The 19435-nt window shown below is 41.3% G+C and overlaps 1 protein-coding gene across 3 annotated transcripts in view; it reads left to right on the top strand.

The window, feature by feature from the left end:
• RALGAPA2 (Ral GTPase activating protein catalytic subunit alpha 2) overlaps positions 1–19435 on the top strand; it is a 300833-nt gene that overhangs the window by 23850 nt on the left and 257548 nt on the right. For all 3 annotated transcript variants that reach the window (XM_081097210.1, XM_081097209.1, XM_081097211.1), the window contains exon 3: positions 3266–3318. In XM_081097210.1, coding sequence (XP_080953336.1) covers positions 3266–3318 — 53 coding nt within the window. The remainder of the gene's footprint in view (positions 1–3265; positions 3319–19435) is intronic.

Here is a 19435-nt window from a genome sequence, read left to right on the forward strand (position 1 = left end):
CGACCATGCTGTTGTAGAGAAAGAATGGCAGTCAGGGATTTGGGGTAATTTCTTCTTTTATTGGGCAAAGAGGAAAGATAAAGGAGTAGTGGGTGAGGGGAGGGGTGCCAGGAAAGTTTTTTTGTCACAGATGCCCAGAGAAGAGATGCAAAAAGGTGAGTAGCAGCAGGACTAGGAAATGATAGACAGTGAAGAGGCTGTCACTGACTAGTGACAGGAAAGTTCTAGCAGAATAGTGGGAGCAGAATCCAAACAGAGAAATGGAGTAGCTTGGTGGTGAGACCATGAAGGCTACAGGTGAGAATACCGCTTTTGATGAAGACAGAGGATTATATCTCAGGAGTAGCTTGGTCATGGGGAGGTTTTAAAGGATGCATTTGCTTGTTTGCAGGCTGAGGAAAGGGAGATAACGAGTGGTGCGAGGTAATGGGGGAAGTGGGTTGAGACAGGGGCAGGTATAAAGAGGACATGGAGAGGAGTGTATAGATGCCCTGATTGCTTCTATAAAACCAGAGGCAAATGTCAAGCATGGAGGGGAAGGAATTTGGGGCGAGGCACTTTGGTGGTCCCTGACATATAGCAGATGGCTCAGAGTCTTACAGAATGCTCCAGGCTCTAGTGAAGCCGTGGGCAAACTACGGCCCGCGGGCCGGATCCGTCCCGTTTGAAACGAATAAAACTAAAAAAAAAAAAGACCGTACCCTTTTATGTAATGATGTTTACTTTGAGTTTATATTAGTTCACACAAACACTCCATCCATGCTTTTGTTCCGGCCCTCCGGTCCAGTTTAAGAACTCATTGTGGCCCTCGAGTCAAAAAGTTTGCCCACCCCTGCTCTAGTGGGCCATCAGACATGGGCATGTGCCCAGATACCAAGTATCTGTTTTTGTTTTTCAATGACTTGCTCTTTTCCAACCCCCCCCCCCACGCTGTGATTTATAAATTTATATAAATCTTGAACTTAAAATTATTTTTTCCTCAAATTGGTAGATATATCAAATATGGAATAATCTAGTTTTCTAGCTTTGCTCCACTTTCTTTTCATAGGTGTGTGGAGGAGAATAGTGTAATATTATGTGCAATCAAAATAGCAATGGAAAAAATTAAAATGTCATATCTTAAAAATAAACACCCTACAACCTAATAACCCCATTCTAAAGGGTCCTTCTTCCCTCCCTACTCCCCTTTTTGCTTTCTCTATCTTTTTAGTGAAATATAGCTGTTCAACAATGTATCAGTTAGTTTGTGCTGCATAGCAAACCATCCCTAAATTGAGTGCCATAACATAACAGCTAGTCATTTACCTATGATTTTCTGGGTCTGTTGGACAGTTCTTCTGGTTTAGGCTAGCTCATGCCTCTGATACCAGCTTATGGTTGGCAAGCTATTGACCATGTTGCCTTAGTTCTCCTGCATGTGGCCCCTCTTCTCCAGCTATAGGCTGTCTTGGGCTTCTTTAGATGGTGGTCTTAGGGTTCCCAGCTCAGGAAGTGTTTACAAGTTTGTGCTTGCCTCACATTTGCTAATATCTGTCTGGCATTGGCTAGAGCAAGTCACATGGAGAAATAGACATTTTTTGATGGGAAGGGAAAAACTCTCCATTTTTACAGTCTATTGCAAAGAATCATAACAAAGAACCAATAAAAACAGGGTGAGGTTTTGAAGTTTCTTGCTTTTAGTACAATCCGTGTTTTTTACTAGAGTGCAGGAAAAAAGTTGTATCAAAACAAAAGAATCAGGGGAAGTGTTTACTAGGAATAATGAACTCATCTTGTGATAACTTTAGCCTTCCAGTTATTCAGGCCAGATCCCGAGTTATTGCCTCTATCTTCAAAATACATCAGCATCCTTGCCCTCTTCTCCCCCTTTCTTTCAGACACAGGGCCTTCTTCCAATCGCCTTTCTTCATCACCGTTCCAAACCGGCTCAGCCATAGGACCTTTCATTGTCCAATCCCTCTATTTGGAAAACATTTCCCCTCAATTTTTTACCCCCAAATGTTCATGTGTCTCGCTCCTTACCTCTTTCATAGCTTCACTCAGATGCACCTTATCAGCAAGGTGTTCCCTGACTTCACTAGTCAAAATTGCATACCACCTTTTTAGGCACTCCCCATCTGCCTTTCTTATTGGTTGTCTTACTTATTCGTAAGCTTCCTTAGGGGTGTTCTTTTTTGTTCACTTCTGTATCCTCAGTTCCTGGAATAATCCCTGACATAGAGACATTCTTTAGTATTCGTTCAATGAATAAATGATGTTACTTAATAGAGCTGTGGGGCCCTAGCTGGTTTTGCTCAGTGGATAGAGCGTTGGCCTGTAGACCTAAAGATCCCGGGTTCGATTCTGGTCAAGGGCACGTACCTTGGTTGCAGGCTCCTCCCTGGCCCGGGCCCTGGTCGGGGCTCATGCAGGAGGCAACCAGTCAATGTGTTTCTCTCACATTGATATTTCTCTCTGTCTTTCCCTCTCTCTTTCCCTCTCTCTAAAAATCAATGGAAAAATATCCTTGGGTGAGGATTTAAAAAAAGCAAACAAAAGCATAGGACTGTGGGGATTCAGTTAGATCAGGGGTCCACAACGTACAACTGCTGCTTGTTTTTATAAATCAAGATTCATTGGACACAGCCATACCCATTCATTTATGTATTGTCTATGGCTGCTTTTGCATTATAACAGCAGAGTGAGTGGTTGCAAGAGAGGCCTGAAAAGCCTAAACTACTTATTATCAGGACCTTTACAGAAAAAGTTAGATGGTGTATGCTAAGCAGTTAGCACAGTGCTTGGTACATAGGTTGGACAATAAATGCTAACTACTGCTGTAGTTGTTATGATTTTTATTACTGTTATTATCAAAAGGACTGTGTGCAGTTGCTTAAAGAGATATGTGAGTTTTTATAGTTACTACTACTCTATGCCTGTTCATTTCACAAAATTAGAAGTATTTCTATCTTTTTTTTACTGTGCATGCTATCATAATTTGACCTCATAAGTAACTAACTGAGAAATGAATAAGTTACCTGTCAAGGGTTGATAAGAACTGGGGAAACATGGAAGCTGTGTTTAAGGATCAGCTTTGCTGGAAGCGGGCCCAGGCCGTCTGGCTTGGTGGTCCATCTGCATTCCGAACACGGGCACGACTTCCCGGTATTATTTGAAAAAGTAAATGTATGTTGATGCTTAAATGTTTTAAGATACCTTTTAACATGTTTTTAATATCCTAAAATGTACACATTGTCATGATAACTAATTTTTTAATATATTCCAGGGAATAATAAGTCACAAAGGGAGGAGCTGGACTCTATTCTCTTTCTTTTTGAAGTAAGTGTTTGTTAATTCATTTAGCTTTTAAGATTCTTGTAGAAAATATGTTATTTTAGATCTTCAGTTTCACTTGAAGACAAATAAAATTGTTGGACATGTATCCCTTCCCTCTCTCCCTCCCCACCCTTCCTTCCTCCCTCCCTTCCACTTTTACAAACAATGCTGCAAAGAATGTTCTTGTGATTTTTTTTCTTTTTGCAAGCATGTGGGAGAATTTTTCTGTGTGGTTACCTAGACATGAAATTATTAGATGGAAATGTATGCACATTTTAAATACTGATATTGCCAAATTGCTTTTTAAAAAGGTCATATAAACTTATATGTAAGTCTTATGTAAGTGTCCTAACCAACACTGGAGATGATTTGTCTTTTTCATATATGTAAATTGACATGTAAAAACATACTGTTTTTAATATATATTTTCCTGACTACTAGTGAGGTAGCAATCTTTGTATGTGTCTCTGTGCCCATGTGTGTCCATCATATATTCTCTTCAAAGTTGAAACAGCATTTGGGTTTGATTTTTGATCTCACATGCTTTTTTGTCCAAATGCATTAGACAAGCGGCCAGATTATTGGTACCTTGCGAACTATACCAGAACCAAATTATACCAAAATATAGGTTCTTCAAGTTAATTGTTGATTATCTAGAAGTTATTCAGGATTTGAAGATACTTGTGCTTAGGTTAGTGTGTGTTTGCTGCAGAGCTGGCTGGAGAGGGAGGCCAGTGGAGGAAGGCTCTCCATGGACTTTCTGGGTTTGTGGACTAAAACAGAGATGGAAATCTCCAGCCTGGGGCTTAGCTCATGGCTGTTGCTCAAAACTGTGGCTCCCCTTTCTCTCCTTTGAGGGCTGTACTCATTCCTCAGAGTAACAGACATTCATTCACCTCATATTCGGTGGTTATTGTGTTTCCTGTGGCAACCCTTCTGTGAATGAAATCTGTGCAGAGTCGTAAGATGTGCAAGGCAGTTCAGGGGTGGCAGCTCCAACTTTATTTTAAAGTTGCTCTGTTTATATTATTTCTTCTACAGCTTAAAATATGTATCTACTGACTACCATTTGTTTAATTAATATAAATTATTTATGTAATAGCTGTTGCATTTACTAAAGAATTTATAACATGCACATTTGAAGCATAATGATCAAGCCCATACTTTTGAGCCCCTCACCTCCCCCAGTTTAGATGCTCTTCCTTGATCCCATCCTTTCTTTCCCCTAAAGGCAACCACTTCCATGCATTTTTTCACTCCCTTTCTTTTTAAAGAATGATTTTACCACAAGAATTTCTATCCCTCAACGGTGTATCGTGTAGTTTTGTTTGATTTTGAGTGTGATAAAATGGTCTCATATGGTATACAATCATCTTTGGCTTGCCTTTTACATTCAACATTATTTCTAAGATGTTAGAAAGAAGGCAAACCCCCAAACCAGGGGTCCTGGCAGAACAAAAAGGAGCCAGACAGCAAGGCAAATACCCTCACTTCTGCAGGAGGGTGTGCAGCCAACACAGGGTCTGGTAGACACGCACACTGAGCAGGCAGTCTCCTGGGAGGGAGCGGGGGTGGGGGTGGGGGTGACAGCGCTGGAGGGATTATCCCTGACTCACACCATCTGCCTCTCACTCTTTATTGGTTAGAGTTTAGGCTCACATTCTTGTGCAATTGGTTAATATAAAGGAAAAAGGGAGGGGTTGATCTTTGCTGTTTCAAAATGGTGGCTGCCTAAACTTTCTTGACAGAAAAGATTACTTGTTTATTCTCACAAAGATTAATTCATGTTTCTGAATTTAGTTCTAGTTCATTCATTCCATTCCCACTGGATTAAATGAATATATAGGATTTTTTAATTCCAACATTTTGTCTATAGATTTTTTGTTTTGTTTTCTTGGTAGATAGAATGTCGGTGAATAATGACAAGCTTGCTGGTTATTTTGTCTTACTGCACTGGCTCTCTAGTACATTCATAAATAGACATGATAAAGGTGGTCATTCTGTTTCTGATTTAAAGAGAGTTTCATTAGCATTTCATCATTAAGAATAATGTTTTCTGTACATTTTTGGTTAGGTACTTTGTCAGGTTAAGGACATTTGTTTCTATTCCTAGTTTGGTAAGATTTATAAAAAATCATAGATGGGTTTTGAAGTTTTTGAATGTGTTTTTTTTCTTCATTGTTGTGATAACATGATGATTTTTTCATGAATATTAATGTGCTGAATATAGTTCAGAATTTTTGGGAGGCTGATATTTTGTTTGCATTTTTAGATCTATGTTCACAACTGAGGTTGGCTTAAACTCTCCCTTCCTCATACTGTTTATGAATGATCCTGTGGTAAAGGTTATAGAGCCTGTTGTAAAGCATTTCTTCTTGTTTTTAAATCCTCACCTGAGGATATTTTTTTCTATTGATTTCTAGAGAGAGAGAGTGGAAGGGAGGGAGGCGAGATTGAGAGAGAGAAACAGAGAGAGGGAGAGAGAGAGAGAGAAACATCACTCAGACAGACACATTGATTGGTTGCCTGAAAACTAGGTGCGTACCCTTGACTAGGAATTGAACCTGTGACCTTTGGTGCATGGGGGTTGGGGAGCTCCCCCCAGGATGCTGTAACCACTGAACAACCGGCCAGGGCCATGTCTTCTTTTTTTTTGTTCTGTAAAATAGTTTGTATAAAATTGCAATGGTCTGTTCCTGGAGTGTTTTTAGTCTTTTCTAGAAAAGCCATGTGAAACTGTTGCATTTTGTTGTTGTTGTTGTTTTAATGGAAATATTTTAACCTCTCATTTAATTTCTTTAATAGTTTTAGTATTATTTTACTATTCTAGTTTTTTTTTTCTTGATTCTGGTTTGATAAATTATGTATTTTTCTAAGAATTTGTTCTTATTGAAGTTTCCAGTTATTTGCTTGACCCTTCTTTTACGGGTCATAATCTCTTCAGTTTGATCTACTCTAGATTAATCTTCAATGTCTTCAAACAGTTGTTATTGATAGTAGACACATTATTATCAGTAGTAGTACCAGTAGCAGTAGCAGTAAAAGTATTCGTGTTACACTTTACAGCTGTAATTTTATTATATCCTCTAGTTGCCATTGTAACAGTTTTAAACTCTGCTCTCAGTTCAGTTGTTCCTTTAAATGCCTTTTCTCTCTGGCTTCTCTTACAGTCTTTTTCTTAGTCTTTGGTGTTCTGCAGTTTTACCACAAAATGTCTAGATGAAGATTTCTTATTTTGCTTGGTACCTATGTGCTTCCTGTATTTCTGAATTTAAGTCTTTTGTAATTTCTGTAAAATTCTCCGCTACTGTATTCTCAAGTATTGACTCTTTTCTATTCTTTCTGGCCATACTTCTAGGATTCTTATTTAAAACTAGTGGCCCAGTGCACAAAATTCGTGCACGGGGGAGGGGGGGTGTTCCTCAGCCCGGCCTGCACCCTCTCCAATCTGAGACCCCTCAGGGGATCGGGCCTAAACCGGCAGTCGGACATCCCTCTCGCAATCCGGAACTGCTGCCTCCTAACTGCTCACCTGCCTACCTGCCTGCCTGATTGCCCCTAACCACTCTGCCTGCTGGCCTGCTCGCCCCTACCTTCCCTCCCCACTGGTCTGCTCATCCCCAACTGCCCCCCTGCTGGCCTGCTCACTCCAGACTGCCCCCCGCTGTCCTGATCACCTCCAACTGACCCCCACTGATGGTCTGCTTGCCCCCAACTGGCCCCCATGCTGGTCTGCTTACCCCCAACAGCCCCGCCCCCCACCAGCCTGATCACCCACAACTGCCCTCCCCTCTTGGCCTCTAACCGCCTCTACCTTGGCCCCACCACCAGGACTTTGTCCAGAAGAACGTCCGGAAGGTCTCCTGGAAGGTCTCCCAGTCTAATTAGCATATTACCCTTTAATTAGTATAGATTCTTGATCTGTCTTCCATGTCTCTTAAGCTTGCTTTTATCCTCTCTTCCCTCTATCTCAGCGGTTCTCAACCTGTGGGTCGCGACCCCTTTGGGGGTCGAACGACCCTTTCACAAGGGTCGCCTAAGACCATTGGAAAACACATATATAATTACATATTGTTTTTGTGAATAATCACTATGCTTTAATTATGCTCAATTTGTAACAATGAAATTGGGGGTCACCACAACATGAGGAACTGCATTAAAGCATCGCGGCATTAGGAAGGTTGGGAACCCACTGCTCCATCTCCTGGTCTTGAATTCTGGGTAATTTCTTCAGTTCTCTCTTCCAGTGCACTAACTCTCTTCATTTGGGTCTAATCTGTTGCTTAAACATTCTATTGAGTTTTAAATTTCAGTGATTCTTTCTCCTGTTTTAACTTCTTTTGGTTTGGAATTCATATGTGGCTGGTTGCTTTTTTTTTTTTTAATATATTTTATTGATTTTTTACAGAGAGGAAGGGAGAGTGATAGAGAGTTAGAAACATCGATGAGAGAGAAACATCGATCAGCTGCCTCCTGCACATCTCCTACTGGGGAGGTGCCCGCAACCCAGGTACATGCCCTTGACCGGAATCGAACCTGGGACCTTTCAGTCCGCAGGCCGACGCTCTGTCCACTGAGCCAAACCGGTTTCGGCAAGCTGGTTGCTTTTGATATTCTCTTGATCCTTGTTCACTTTCAGACATCTTTTATTTTCTTAAACGTTTAACATGCAAAATTAAATGTCTGTATCTAATCATTCTAATATCTGAAATTGTCTAAATTTGTTGCTTATTCTGCTGTCTCTCACAGTGGCTTCTTTTTTTGAATGTTTTGTGATGTGATTCTGAAGTCAGATTTAATCATGTAGATGTAATCTTTTTTAATACTTTTTTTTTTTCCTGGAGGGTTTTGTCTTTGCTTTTGCCAGAAGTCTGGGAGTGCTCTTGATTGGGATCACTGTTGCTTCATTTGAGGGTCCTGGTTTATTAATGGAATCTCAGGTTCAGCTCCTCAAACTTCCCATGTGGTGGGAACTGGGATCTGGAGGGCACAGACACCTATGGATTCTACTGTGGAATTTTATTAGCTCTGGCACCCTGCGCTGTTTTTCTTGAGCTTGTTGCTTACAGATCAAGTTTTGGTTCACTTTCCTTTTGCCACCTTTCTTCTTCCCTTCTGCTTTGTCTCCTGCTATTTTTTAAGTTAGTTTCCCTATGTCCTTCAAAACCTAGAAATGTTTTGAGAATTGCACTTGCTGTCACCGATCTCAGGTCTAGTTGTTCTCCAACAGGATAGCCCATCAGAGACCCTTGTCCTATACCTCCCACAGAGGAAGTTTCAATGCCTTCTCCTCGTGTCCAGAAATTCTAGATTAGGGAGGGTGTTATTACAGATGCATTACCAACTACAGAGGATTAGTTGCCTATATAATACTGTTATATTGTAAATCAGAAGACGCCTTACTCAAGAAGCCAAATTTATTTGGAGTCCTGTTCATTTTTGCTTTCACTTGCTCTAGCGGGCCCAGAGGAACTCTTGCTTCTCAAATTCTGGGGCCCAATATGGTGGAAGTCTTTTCAATTTATATGTTTTCAGCTCTTTGTTTTCCAAATTTGGAATGAGACTTCCAGACCTTCTGAGAAAAAGTCCTGTTTGCTGGGACAGGGCCGTGAGACCATATCTCAAGGCCTGGCCTGGCGCCAGCACTGACAACTCTGTCTGGGGCAGAGTTTATGGCATCTCTGGAATAGGAGTAGTCTTATTTTTCCCTGTTATTTAAGCAAGCAAATGTTTACAGAGCCAGAATATCAGGGTTAAAATTTTAAACAGCAGTTTTTACCCAAGATGGAGGTTACTATGCTTCAATAGAACAAACATATTATCAAAGCTCATAAGATTCTCATTTTGCCTAATAAATGGGAGTGAACAATGAACCTGCATTATTTTTGTTTATCCTTATATTCTCTCTCTGTCTCTGGCTTTAGAAGGTAATTTTGAATCGTTAATGCTAAAAATTAAGTAACTTCATAGCTACTTTCTATAAGTTAGTGCTGTGTAAAGAGATGGGTTATTAGGATTTGGAAGTAAATACTTATCAAGGTGTGCATAACTGGGAAAATCTTTCTGTTAAATCACAGAAGGGATACTGTATAAAGATACTTATAAAAATAAGAAATGGATTGGAAGAAAGCATAAAGTTAAGAAGGCATTGCCAGTGTAAGAAACATTCAAACTTGTAGAGAATTTTTGTGAGTTTATTTGAGCCAAACTGAGGACAATTGCTGGGAAGTAAAACCTCAGTGGATTGAGATAATGCTCCAGAGAAAGGCAGTTATGCATCTTATTTTATACATTACAGTCAAAAGAGAAGACTTAAGTGGGTTACATGAAATCCATTAGTGATTGTTTAGGGAGGCAGGAGAAGGAAAAGAAGTGGGGGGACCGTCTAGGGTTGGATAAAAAATAAAACGATAGACACATACTTCTTTTACATAGATGAATACAGGCTAGTTAACAGTCAACAATGAACACAGTAGCAATGAGGTGACTTGGTGCCTCTGCTTTGAGGGGATGGGGCGGAGGGACATTCTGAAGGTATGTTATGGCAGATGCAAAAAGACAATAGACATGTTCCATTAAGGGAAAGATTGACTTCTTTCTGTTAGGGATAAAATAATGCCTTAGGTCATGACTACCTGCCATGAACTGCTTTTAGTTGAAAAGTTTTAATTTTAGATCATCTTATGCGGTTACTTTAGGTCTCTGAGTTTGTAAGGCCACTGTGCAGGCCTTCTCTGAGCTTGTCAGGTTTAGCAGGTGGCCCCACTTCGTCCACAGCATGAAAGAAGAGCATGTAAGGATACCTGCTGTCTGCCTTTGTAAGTCAGGGGCAATCTGGAAGGGAACCTTTGAAAAAGGAAACAGTAGTTTTTAGATGTGGGCGATACTGGAGACATTACAGTGCTCTGATAAAGCAAGTGATGTGCAGTCAAGGCTGCCAGGCCAGTTCAAGTTGCATTTTCAGGCAGCGAGCAGAACTTTCTGTTGCCTTTGTCTCCAGTGGGAGCATTTGTACCCCTTGGAAGTTGACCTCCAGCCATCTTTGCTCCTGGCTTCAAATCTGTATATCGCTTAATGCTTCTGTTGTAGCTGGTTCGTGGAGATGTTAGTCACATTTTGTATTGAGGTTATGACTGTCTAATTTTACTCTTTTTTGAAAACGTTTTATCTGTCATTGCTATGTATTTCAAATGGGAGTGGGGGACTCCATAAAATGAATTTACATTGTTATCTTGACTAGAATGTAAATGTTTTACATGGGCCATCCTGTTTAATCCCTTCCATCTTAAATAGATTCTGTCTTGCCAGTTTTTATGGATGGAAGAATAGGACCTTTGCAGTTTGAAGTGACTTGTCCAACATTGTACCAGTATCAAGTGCTACAAAGAGATATAACCTCTGTCCAACTCTAGAACCTATTTCTTTAATTTACTACTGAAACCAGACAATGAATGGGTCTGTGCTGCCTGTCACTACTTGAGCCTATTCAACAAAGAGAGGATTGAATCATATATGATCATTTATTCCAATACTGCCAGCATTATGGGAGAGCAGCAGGTCATCCACGAAAATCTGCACTGCAACTCCCCATAAGCCAGCTGCTTATATTCGTTAGGACAAAGATTACATGGGGTAGGACTCCATTGTTTGGGCAACAAGGTTGTTAATCTTTCCATGTTAGTAGGCAGTTCTTGAATGAGAATGGACCGCATTCCAAGGTTAACTACCAGATCCAAGGTTGAGGGTAAGGGATAGTACAACTCCCAGCCAGGTTAGAATGTCCTTTCTTTAATCACAACAAGGCAATCACAGTTAACAGAGTATGATTAATATTTCTTATAACTATAGCTAGTCCCCAATATTCTATGTTTGCTCCTAAGAATACCATGATGCCTATCACTTAGGTGTCTTGATATTCTCCTGCTTCTCAAGCTCTATTGCACAGGCCATCGACACTAGCACGCACCTGTTCTTTATTATACACGTTTATTGAGTACCTACTATGTGTCAGTCACACTTCTAGGTGCTGGAGTGATGGCAGTGGGCAAGACAGAACCCCCTGCCCTCATGGAGCATATGTTAAATTTCCTGGTAAACTGAAGAGTCCACTTGTAAGAATGGACGTATGTCAGAGTTCTAGTAATGACCTTTGGAGTCACAGAAAATTCTGAATGTAACTCTTGGTGGTGGCCCTTGAGGTGGCTACCTGCAAAGGGGAAAGGAGGATTGGTATAGAAATATTAGGCACCTGGTGAGTGGGCTTCAAGTTCAAATAATTCACTTGACTTTGATAACTTTCTGGATTCTGCAGATGAGGGGTTATTTTCATAGTACATGGATTTGTTGTAACCAGGTTTGGTAAGATACACAGACACGAAAATGATTGGTGTGAAGGAAGATGTGTTTATTCTACTCACAGTTCCCTAGTAGCAGGAAGCATGCCATGCCCTGTTAGGGCTATACAGAGAAGCACCATGGTAGAGTAGGCAGAGGGGAACTGAGGGTAGGAGCCTTTATTGTGTTTTTTTTTCCAGGAAGGAATGGGCAAGGTAAGGCAAGCAAGCTAATAAGCAGGCTTAGGAGGGGATAGTTTGAATAATTTTGGTGGGCTCTAGGTTGTAGGATGATCCCTAGTTGTTCAGTATTTGGTCCTTGGGTGATTTGGGCAGGGGGATAGTGTCCCAGAGTGTGAGAGCCCATAAAAGGAGGTGGATGTAGATTTGGGATTGGTTGGTTGGTTGGTTGGTTGGAATATGCTGGCAGGTACTATCTCTAGCAATTAGCTAACGAAGGAGAGACAGTCTTTCCTAGGTCAGCAAGGCCCCAGAATGTCAGAGCATCATGAATACAGCCTGTCTTGGTGTGGCTCAGCAGTTGAGTGTTGACCTGGTCAGGGCATATTGCCTGGGTTGTGGGCTGGATCCCCGGTGGGGGACATGCAGGAGGCAGCCTATTGATGATTCTCTCTCATCATCTTTCTATCTCTCCCTCTCCCTTCCTCTCTGAAATAAATAAAAACACAGTTTTTAAAAAAAGAATGCAGAGAATCTAGTTATTATAGAAATGTTTCAAACTGCTATAGTATGTGCCATCCCCCTTTAGTAGAGAAATGGAGTAATTTGGAGTTCTTTGTATATGGTTAAGAAAGCTTCTAGAATGTGATAGCAAGGCATTTCCTTACCCTCCCCACCCCAATAAAAATACAATATACATGGATGGAGGAAGAGATTTAATTTTAAAATTTATACATGTTCTGGCTTCAGAATGCTACTCATTCATCTGTTTTTCAGCTATCACAGTCAGAAATCACAGATATACAGGATATTTGATTTTTAGATTCCTAATTTTTTAATTTATTCAAATTACCCCTTCAAATTAAATAAATGGTACTTTTTTTCCTTACTAGGGGCCTGAACTTGTTCTTATAATCTGTAAAGTGTGGCCCAGTCTGGTCTGAAACCTAGAGTCCCCTCTGGGGTCCCCGTGCAGCTCTTGTTTGCTTTTTGTTGTTGGTGTTGCTCTGTGTAAGTGCTGTTACACACACATGCTACTTTGCTTATTGCCCCTTTACCTCTTTTTGCATAGTTTCACTTCTGCCTCTTGGTTTATGCAATTCTTTTTTTCAGGGACGGCCCTTTGCTTTCCTCCTCAGCTGGCCCATTCTTCCAATTTCTTCTGGCAACTCCTGCTAGAGCTGCCCATTCTTTTCTGTGAACACATGTGGTACACCCCCGCTTGTTACGATTTAATTATAACTAAATGTTCTTAGTTTTCCCTTAAGGTGACTATGCCTTAGCTTCCTAACGAGACTATATAGTTCCCGAGGCCAGTAACCATTACTTATAATCTTTTGTGTGCCTCACAGTGATTTGCACCTGTTAATATTTATTGTTGTATTTAATTCTCAACTTATATTCCATGCAGTTATTTGGTATTTTTGTGTTAAAAACATTTTCTCTTTCACCTAAAAGTCTCTGGATAAAAGAGATAGGAAAAAAGGTAGCAGAAGTCTGGCTAGATTTAGATCAGGTTTTGACACGAACAAGCTGCATGGCTTTTAAGGTACTGTTGTTAGCCAGGCTGGTGTGGCTCAGTGGGTGAGCGTCAACCATGAACCAAGACGTCACTGGTTTGGGTTACAGGCTCCATCCCCAGTAGAGGGGGTGTGCGGGAGACAGCCAATGTTTCTCTCTCATCAGTGTTTCTGTCTCTCTATGCCTCTTCCTTCCTCTTTCTAAAGATCAATAAAAACATAGTTTTTTAAAAAAGTATTGTTACCGGAGAAATGCGTGGATGGTCTTTTTCTGTTGCTAGTGGGAGTTGGTTACCGCTGGAATAAGTATTTCTGGAGGCCCCTGCAGGAGGATGAGATTACCTCCTTGTGTTTCCAATGTCCCATTTCCCTTCATCCAGTCCAGGAAGAGGTGCAGCTGGAGACAGCAGAGCTAGAAGCAAAGGCGGTGTCTGTAGCTTCCATCCCATGGTGGAGCTGGGTCCGGCACAGCATTAGGCTAGTTGCAGCCCATTAGTCCATTATGTGTGGCGTCCACATGGCCTATGAAGCATAGAGCCCTGCAAGCCAGGAACAAAGAGCGCCAACTCCGTTGTGTAGGAGTTTAAGTATCTCAGATCTTCCTGTACTTGCCGTGGCCATGCCTACTCTGGCCAATGACCTGTTCCCAGGTGTTACTGAAAGCAAGTACCTTCCCACATCACTCCGACCTTACTGGGCATGTGTCTATTCTTCCTTTGTCCAGTCCCTTCCCCCAGGATCTGTGAGGAACAACAGATCTGGAGAGTGTTAAACTGCAGCTTCCTGGCAAAGCTACACAAATGGCATGTCCATAATATGTGGCCCTCCCCTTTACTCCTTTCCTGTTATTTATAACTAGTTAATTACAGTGGTATCAGTACTTAGCCTCTCTTTACCTTGGCTTCCATGTACAAAAAGTGAGGGAATGGGACTAGATGAGCTCTGGGGTCTCTTCCAACTCTCCCAACTTATGATACTTCAAACGTAGCTTTGTTTGAAGTGTTCAAAACAGGAAGTTCACAAGGGAAGTAATTTTTAGCATGAAATTTAGTTTCATGCTTTCATTTAGTTTTAAATATTAAATTGATTTGACTCTGATTAGCCTTTGCATATCTAAACATCTCAGTGGGCTTTTCCTCTAGAGCAGCTCTGTTCAATAGAACTTTCTGTGATGCTGGGGATATGCTATATCTGCTCTGCTAAAGCAGTCAAACCTGTTAAGAATTTTTGTGAGTTTATTTGAGCCAAACAGTCGACAGTTGCTGGAAAGCAGAATCTCAATGGATTGGGATAATGCTCCAGAGAATGGTGGTTTTTCATTTATTTGTATACTTTCCAATCAAAGGAGGAGACATAGGTGGGTTACATGAAACCTATTGGTGATAGATTAGAGAGGCAGGAGAAAACAAGCAGAAAACCTCTGGGATTGGGTAAAAAGTAAAATGATAGACACATTGCTTAGGTGGGTATAGGATAGTTACAGTCAACAATTAACATGATAACAATAACAGTGAAGGAATTTGTGGTATCTGCCCTGGTGCCCAGGACATTGGTTGTGCCCTGAGGGGTCCAGAAAAAAGGAAAGTTACAAGTTACTCTGACATTTCAATGATACTATGTTATCATAGAGGCAAAAAGACAAGAAGCTCAGTTAAGGTATAGATTGACCTTGTCAGTGAAGATACTGGCCTAGGATGTAACTACCCACCATAACTGCTTTAAGTTAAAGTTTAATTTCAGACCATCCTTTGTGGTTACTTTAGGTCTCTGAGTTTGCAAGACCACCATGCAGGCCTTCCCTGAGCTTATCAGGTTAGCATGTGGCCCCTCTCGTCCACAGTTCTATCCAGTTAGGTAACCACTAGCCACATGGGCTGTTTAGTGCTTGAAATGTGGCTGGTATGACTGAGTGACTTACATTTTAATTTTAAGTAACTTAATTTAAATTTCTGTTGCGAGTAGCTGCTGATTAGGCCGAGAAGCTCTATGGTCTCCCAACAGAGCCTTGTTATCTCATTTGAAAGACTCCTCTTTGTTAAACACTGGCTCATCCTTAGCATGTTGCATGTCTGTGTCCTCTGGGGCAGGGGACTTAAGGTTTACTGTTTTACAGAAATGGTTTCCCTGGGCTTCTCAGGCATTGTTACCACAGTGTCCTTGGCCGAGGGGGGATAAGCATTTATTTACAGTCGTAGGTTGGGGACACATGACTTTAAAGTGGCCTTCTGTAAACACAAAATTGAAGAGCCACACACAGTTTCATTTTACTCTTTTCATGTTTATTTTAAGATGACAATAATATTTTTAAAAATGGACAAATTACATAGTACTTTATCTCCCCACCACATTTTCCACCTCCCCTCCACCTCCACCCTCACCCCCAAGATTAAAGAAAACACTTTTGGTGTCATTTCAGGATGATGCCCGCTGTTTCTCCCTCACCCCTTTTTTGGTGGGAGAGATCGGGCTGGGGAAGCATGGGCATAAGAGGTGAACGGCAGCAGGCGAGGTGCCCAGAGAGCAGAGGACATGTGGGCTTCTTCAGGGGCTGACAGTGGAAGGGGCGTAATACTGTGGTCACTAGTTTTGGATTTCCTATACTGTCGAAGATGACAGTTTGGTTGTCTGAAACTTACTATAGGCCTCCTGCATATCGTCTCCCCTCTCCCCCCCTCCCCCGCAGTATGGAGGTAATGCTGGATTGGAGCAGGACTCCTGTGTGCAGTCTTGCTGGGTATAGTTATGCTTGGGAGTTATGATTGACCTGGGTTAATGCAGGACTGGCATGGAATTTCTGTCTTACTTTAATGGAATTCAACACTGGGTCTCTTGTTCTTCATTGTTCCAAGCGAGCGTATAGATAGCTGGTTTAACCTCTGATTTTTTCCCTCAAAATATGGGGAAAGGCCTTTTAATAGCTTTCCTGAATATAACACATTTGGATCCAGTGCAATGCCCAAAGTGTTGCAAAAGGGGAAACAAATAGCTGATTTTCATTCTATACAATTGCTTTGTATATGCCCTCCCATAATTTGAATATTGATTTTATTTCACATATAAACACATATATTTATGCTTTTTACATTTAATAGCATCACTGTACTTCAGATATTAATAATGAAGAATTGCCTGAAGAAAAAGTAGAATTATAAATATAATAGTAATCCAAATAATTTTGAGATGTTTGTTTCCATTTCTCCTCCAACCCCCCCCCCCCCCCCCCCCGCCACCTTCTCCCTTCTTCTATTGGTGGGACTGTTTATCTTTTTTTAAAAAATATATTTTATTGATTTTTTACAGAGAGGAAGGGAGAGTGATAGAAAGTTAGAAACATTGATGAGAGAGAAACATCGATCAGCCGCCTCCTGCACATCTCCCACTGGGGATGTGCCCGCAACCCAGGTACATGCCCTTGACCGGAATCAAACCTGGGACCCTTTAGTCTGCAGGCCGACGCTCTATCCACTGAGCCACACCGGTTTCGGTCTGTTTATCTTTTATAGTCTTTGAAAATGAAAACAACTTAGACCCTCCTGCAGAGGTTCAGTGCAAATGCACAGGTTGAATCACAGGCAAGTCAACTCATTCAAGGCAGGTGTCCTATAGGATTAAGTCAGAATTCTTTTTCTCTCTGCCATGGCTTAATACCTCTTCTTATGAGCAAACAACACATAGAAAGACAGCAGGCCGAAACCGGTTTGGCTCTGTGGATAGAGCGTTGGCCTGCGGACTGAAAGGTCCCAGGTTCGATTCCGGTCAAGGGCATGTACCTGGGTTGCGGGCACATCCCCAGTAGGAGATGTGCAGGAGGCAGCTGATCGATGTTTCTCTCTCATCGATGTTTCTAACTCTCTATCTCTCTCCCTTCCTCTCTGTAAAAAATCAATAAAATATATTTTAAAAAAAAAAGAAAGACAGCAGAATTTTATGTTTATAATTAACCTTTTCTACAGCTTCTGCTGTTTTTGGTTTTTATTTGTTATTATTCCAGACTCTCCAGTGTTCAAAAATATTTCCATGCTGCTCCCTCCTCCCCACAGCCAGGTGAAGGACTTCCTTCCACAAACTTCTCATTCTATTGCTTTTTTTCCTTAAGGAACACTTTACTGTTGTTGAGTATTTATTCCTTAAAGGAACACTTTACTGTTATTGAGTGGAGGCAGGACAAGAACAAATAACACGAACAGGAAAAACAGATTCTTCATAAATCCTTAGAATTTAAAATCTTATTGAATTCAAATATTTGGATACTTCAGTAGATTTTTTCTTTTTAAAGAATGGTTCCAGTTTGGAATGTAGCTCCTGGGTCATGAGATAATTCTAAATGTTGAATAGCAACTGAGAAAGGCCAGTGTCAGTTCAGATATCCTGGAGAACATTTAAAAAAGACAGGGACACCCTTCTCATCCATCTTCCCTTCCCAAAGCTGTCTTGAGTTCCTTGGCAAGCAAAACCAGTGCCACTGGTTATCATGACCAGAATATTGGGGCACCTTTATGACAATGGGGCATATTTTAATGTGTTATATGTATTTTAAATGGTCATGGAAGTGCCTAATTCTTCTGGCTCTCTTCATAACATTAGTCATACTAGTTTTTATTGTTGAGCTTTTGGTTGGGAACAACTCTAAATGATAGCATTATTATTATGGCATGGTGCGACCTGCTCCACAATCTTCCTTAAGACCCCGTCTGTAGGGAGTAGAGGACTGGGTGGCCTGTTAGGCTCTTTCTCACTGGGTTCATGTATTGCCTGTGGGGGCGAGTTGCTCAGTAGTCATTCCTTAGTGCTGTGTCCTATACCAGGTACTGGGGAAATGATAAAGCATAGGGCCTAGATCTCTAATTGACAAGCAAATGGTTATTCTGCTGTCTACTTTTGTGAGTTTTTTCTTGCTGTTAATCCTCCGCTGAGGATATTTTTTTCCATTGATTTTTTTTTTCTCTAAAAGGGAGGGAGGGAGAGGAGGAGGAGGAGGAGGAGGAGGAGGAGGAGGAGGAGGAGGAGAGAGAGAGAGAGAGAGAGAGAGAGAGAGAGAGAGAGAGAGGGAGAGAGAGAGGGGGGAAGGGAGGGGAGGGGAGGGAAGGGGAGGGGAGGGGAGGGGAGAAAAGTGACACATAGATCAGTTGCCTCTGCCTGTGCCCCGGCCTGGGCTCAGGATCGAACCAGCAAGCCAGGTACATGCCCTTGACTGGGAATCAAACCCACTATCCTTCGGTGTGTGGGCAGACCATCTGACCACTTAGATATGCCAGCCAGGGCCTGGTGTCTACTTTTGACCATGAAATGTTTGTGAGCTCTGCAAACTGGAAGATAGCAACAAAAAACATAAACATCTAGTCCTTTCTGGAGACTCTTTGAATGCATTGTTTGTGGTTAAAATTTGATCATCTTATTATAGCACATAAATAATTTTAATTAAATTACAAGTGTCTGAGTTGAAAGGAGCCATTTTCAATGGAAATTTTAATTTTTAAAATTAATGTTCAAGACTATAGTGTTCCTTATGCCTCAAGACTTAGGTGTGAAACTTGGGATTCAACCAATAGGATACACTGAATTACTCAGTCTACCTTCAGGGAAGGGAAACTGGAGATAAGATGTTTGTGAAAGTCTGAAATTACATTCTTGCGATTATCTGCTGCAGCCCAGGTGCCCTGAGCTTAGAGGCATGCTGGTCCCTCTCACTCGACTCATTGGTAACTGACACTCCGGAGCAGGTCCTCTGGGAGGCAGCAGTAGCAAGTGTTTCTAAGAACCCTTTAAGGGCAGATGGTGGAAACCACACCCTTTAAGGGTAAATTATATGGAAAATTCACAATAAAACTTGAGTATGTTGTATTTATTGTTAGAAGAGCAGACACTCTGTAGAGTGTTTTTCTTTTAATTGAGTGGAATTAATGTGTTAACACAATTTGGGTGAGTTGATTCCACACACACACACACACACACACACACACACACACATATGTATATATAAATTTAGGAGGGAGTTGTACCAATATTTGCTGTGTTATGAATTTTCTGTAGCTTGTTTTGTTTGGATGTGTAGCATGGTGGCTGTTCCAGGGTGACACCTAGTGTTTG

This window comes from Myotis nattereri (assembly GCF_964212035.1).
Source record: "Myotis nattereri genome assembly, chromosome: 8".
NCBI lineage: Eukaryota > Metazoa > Chordata > Mammalia > Chiroptera > Vespertilionidae > Myotis > Myotis nattereri.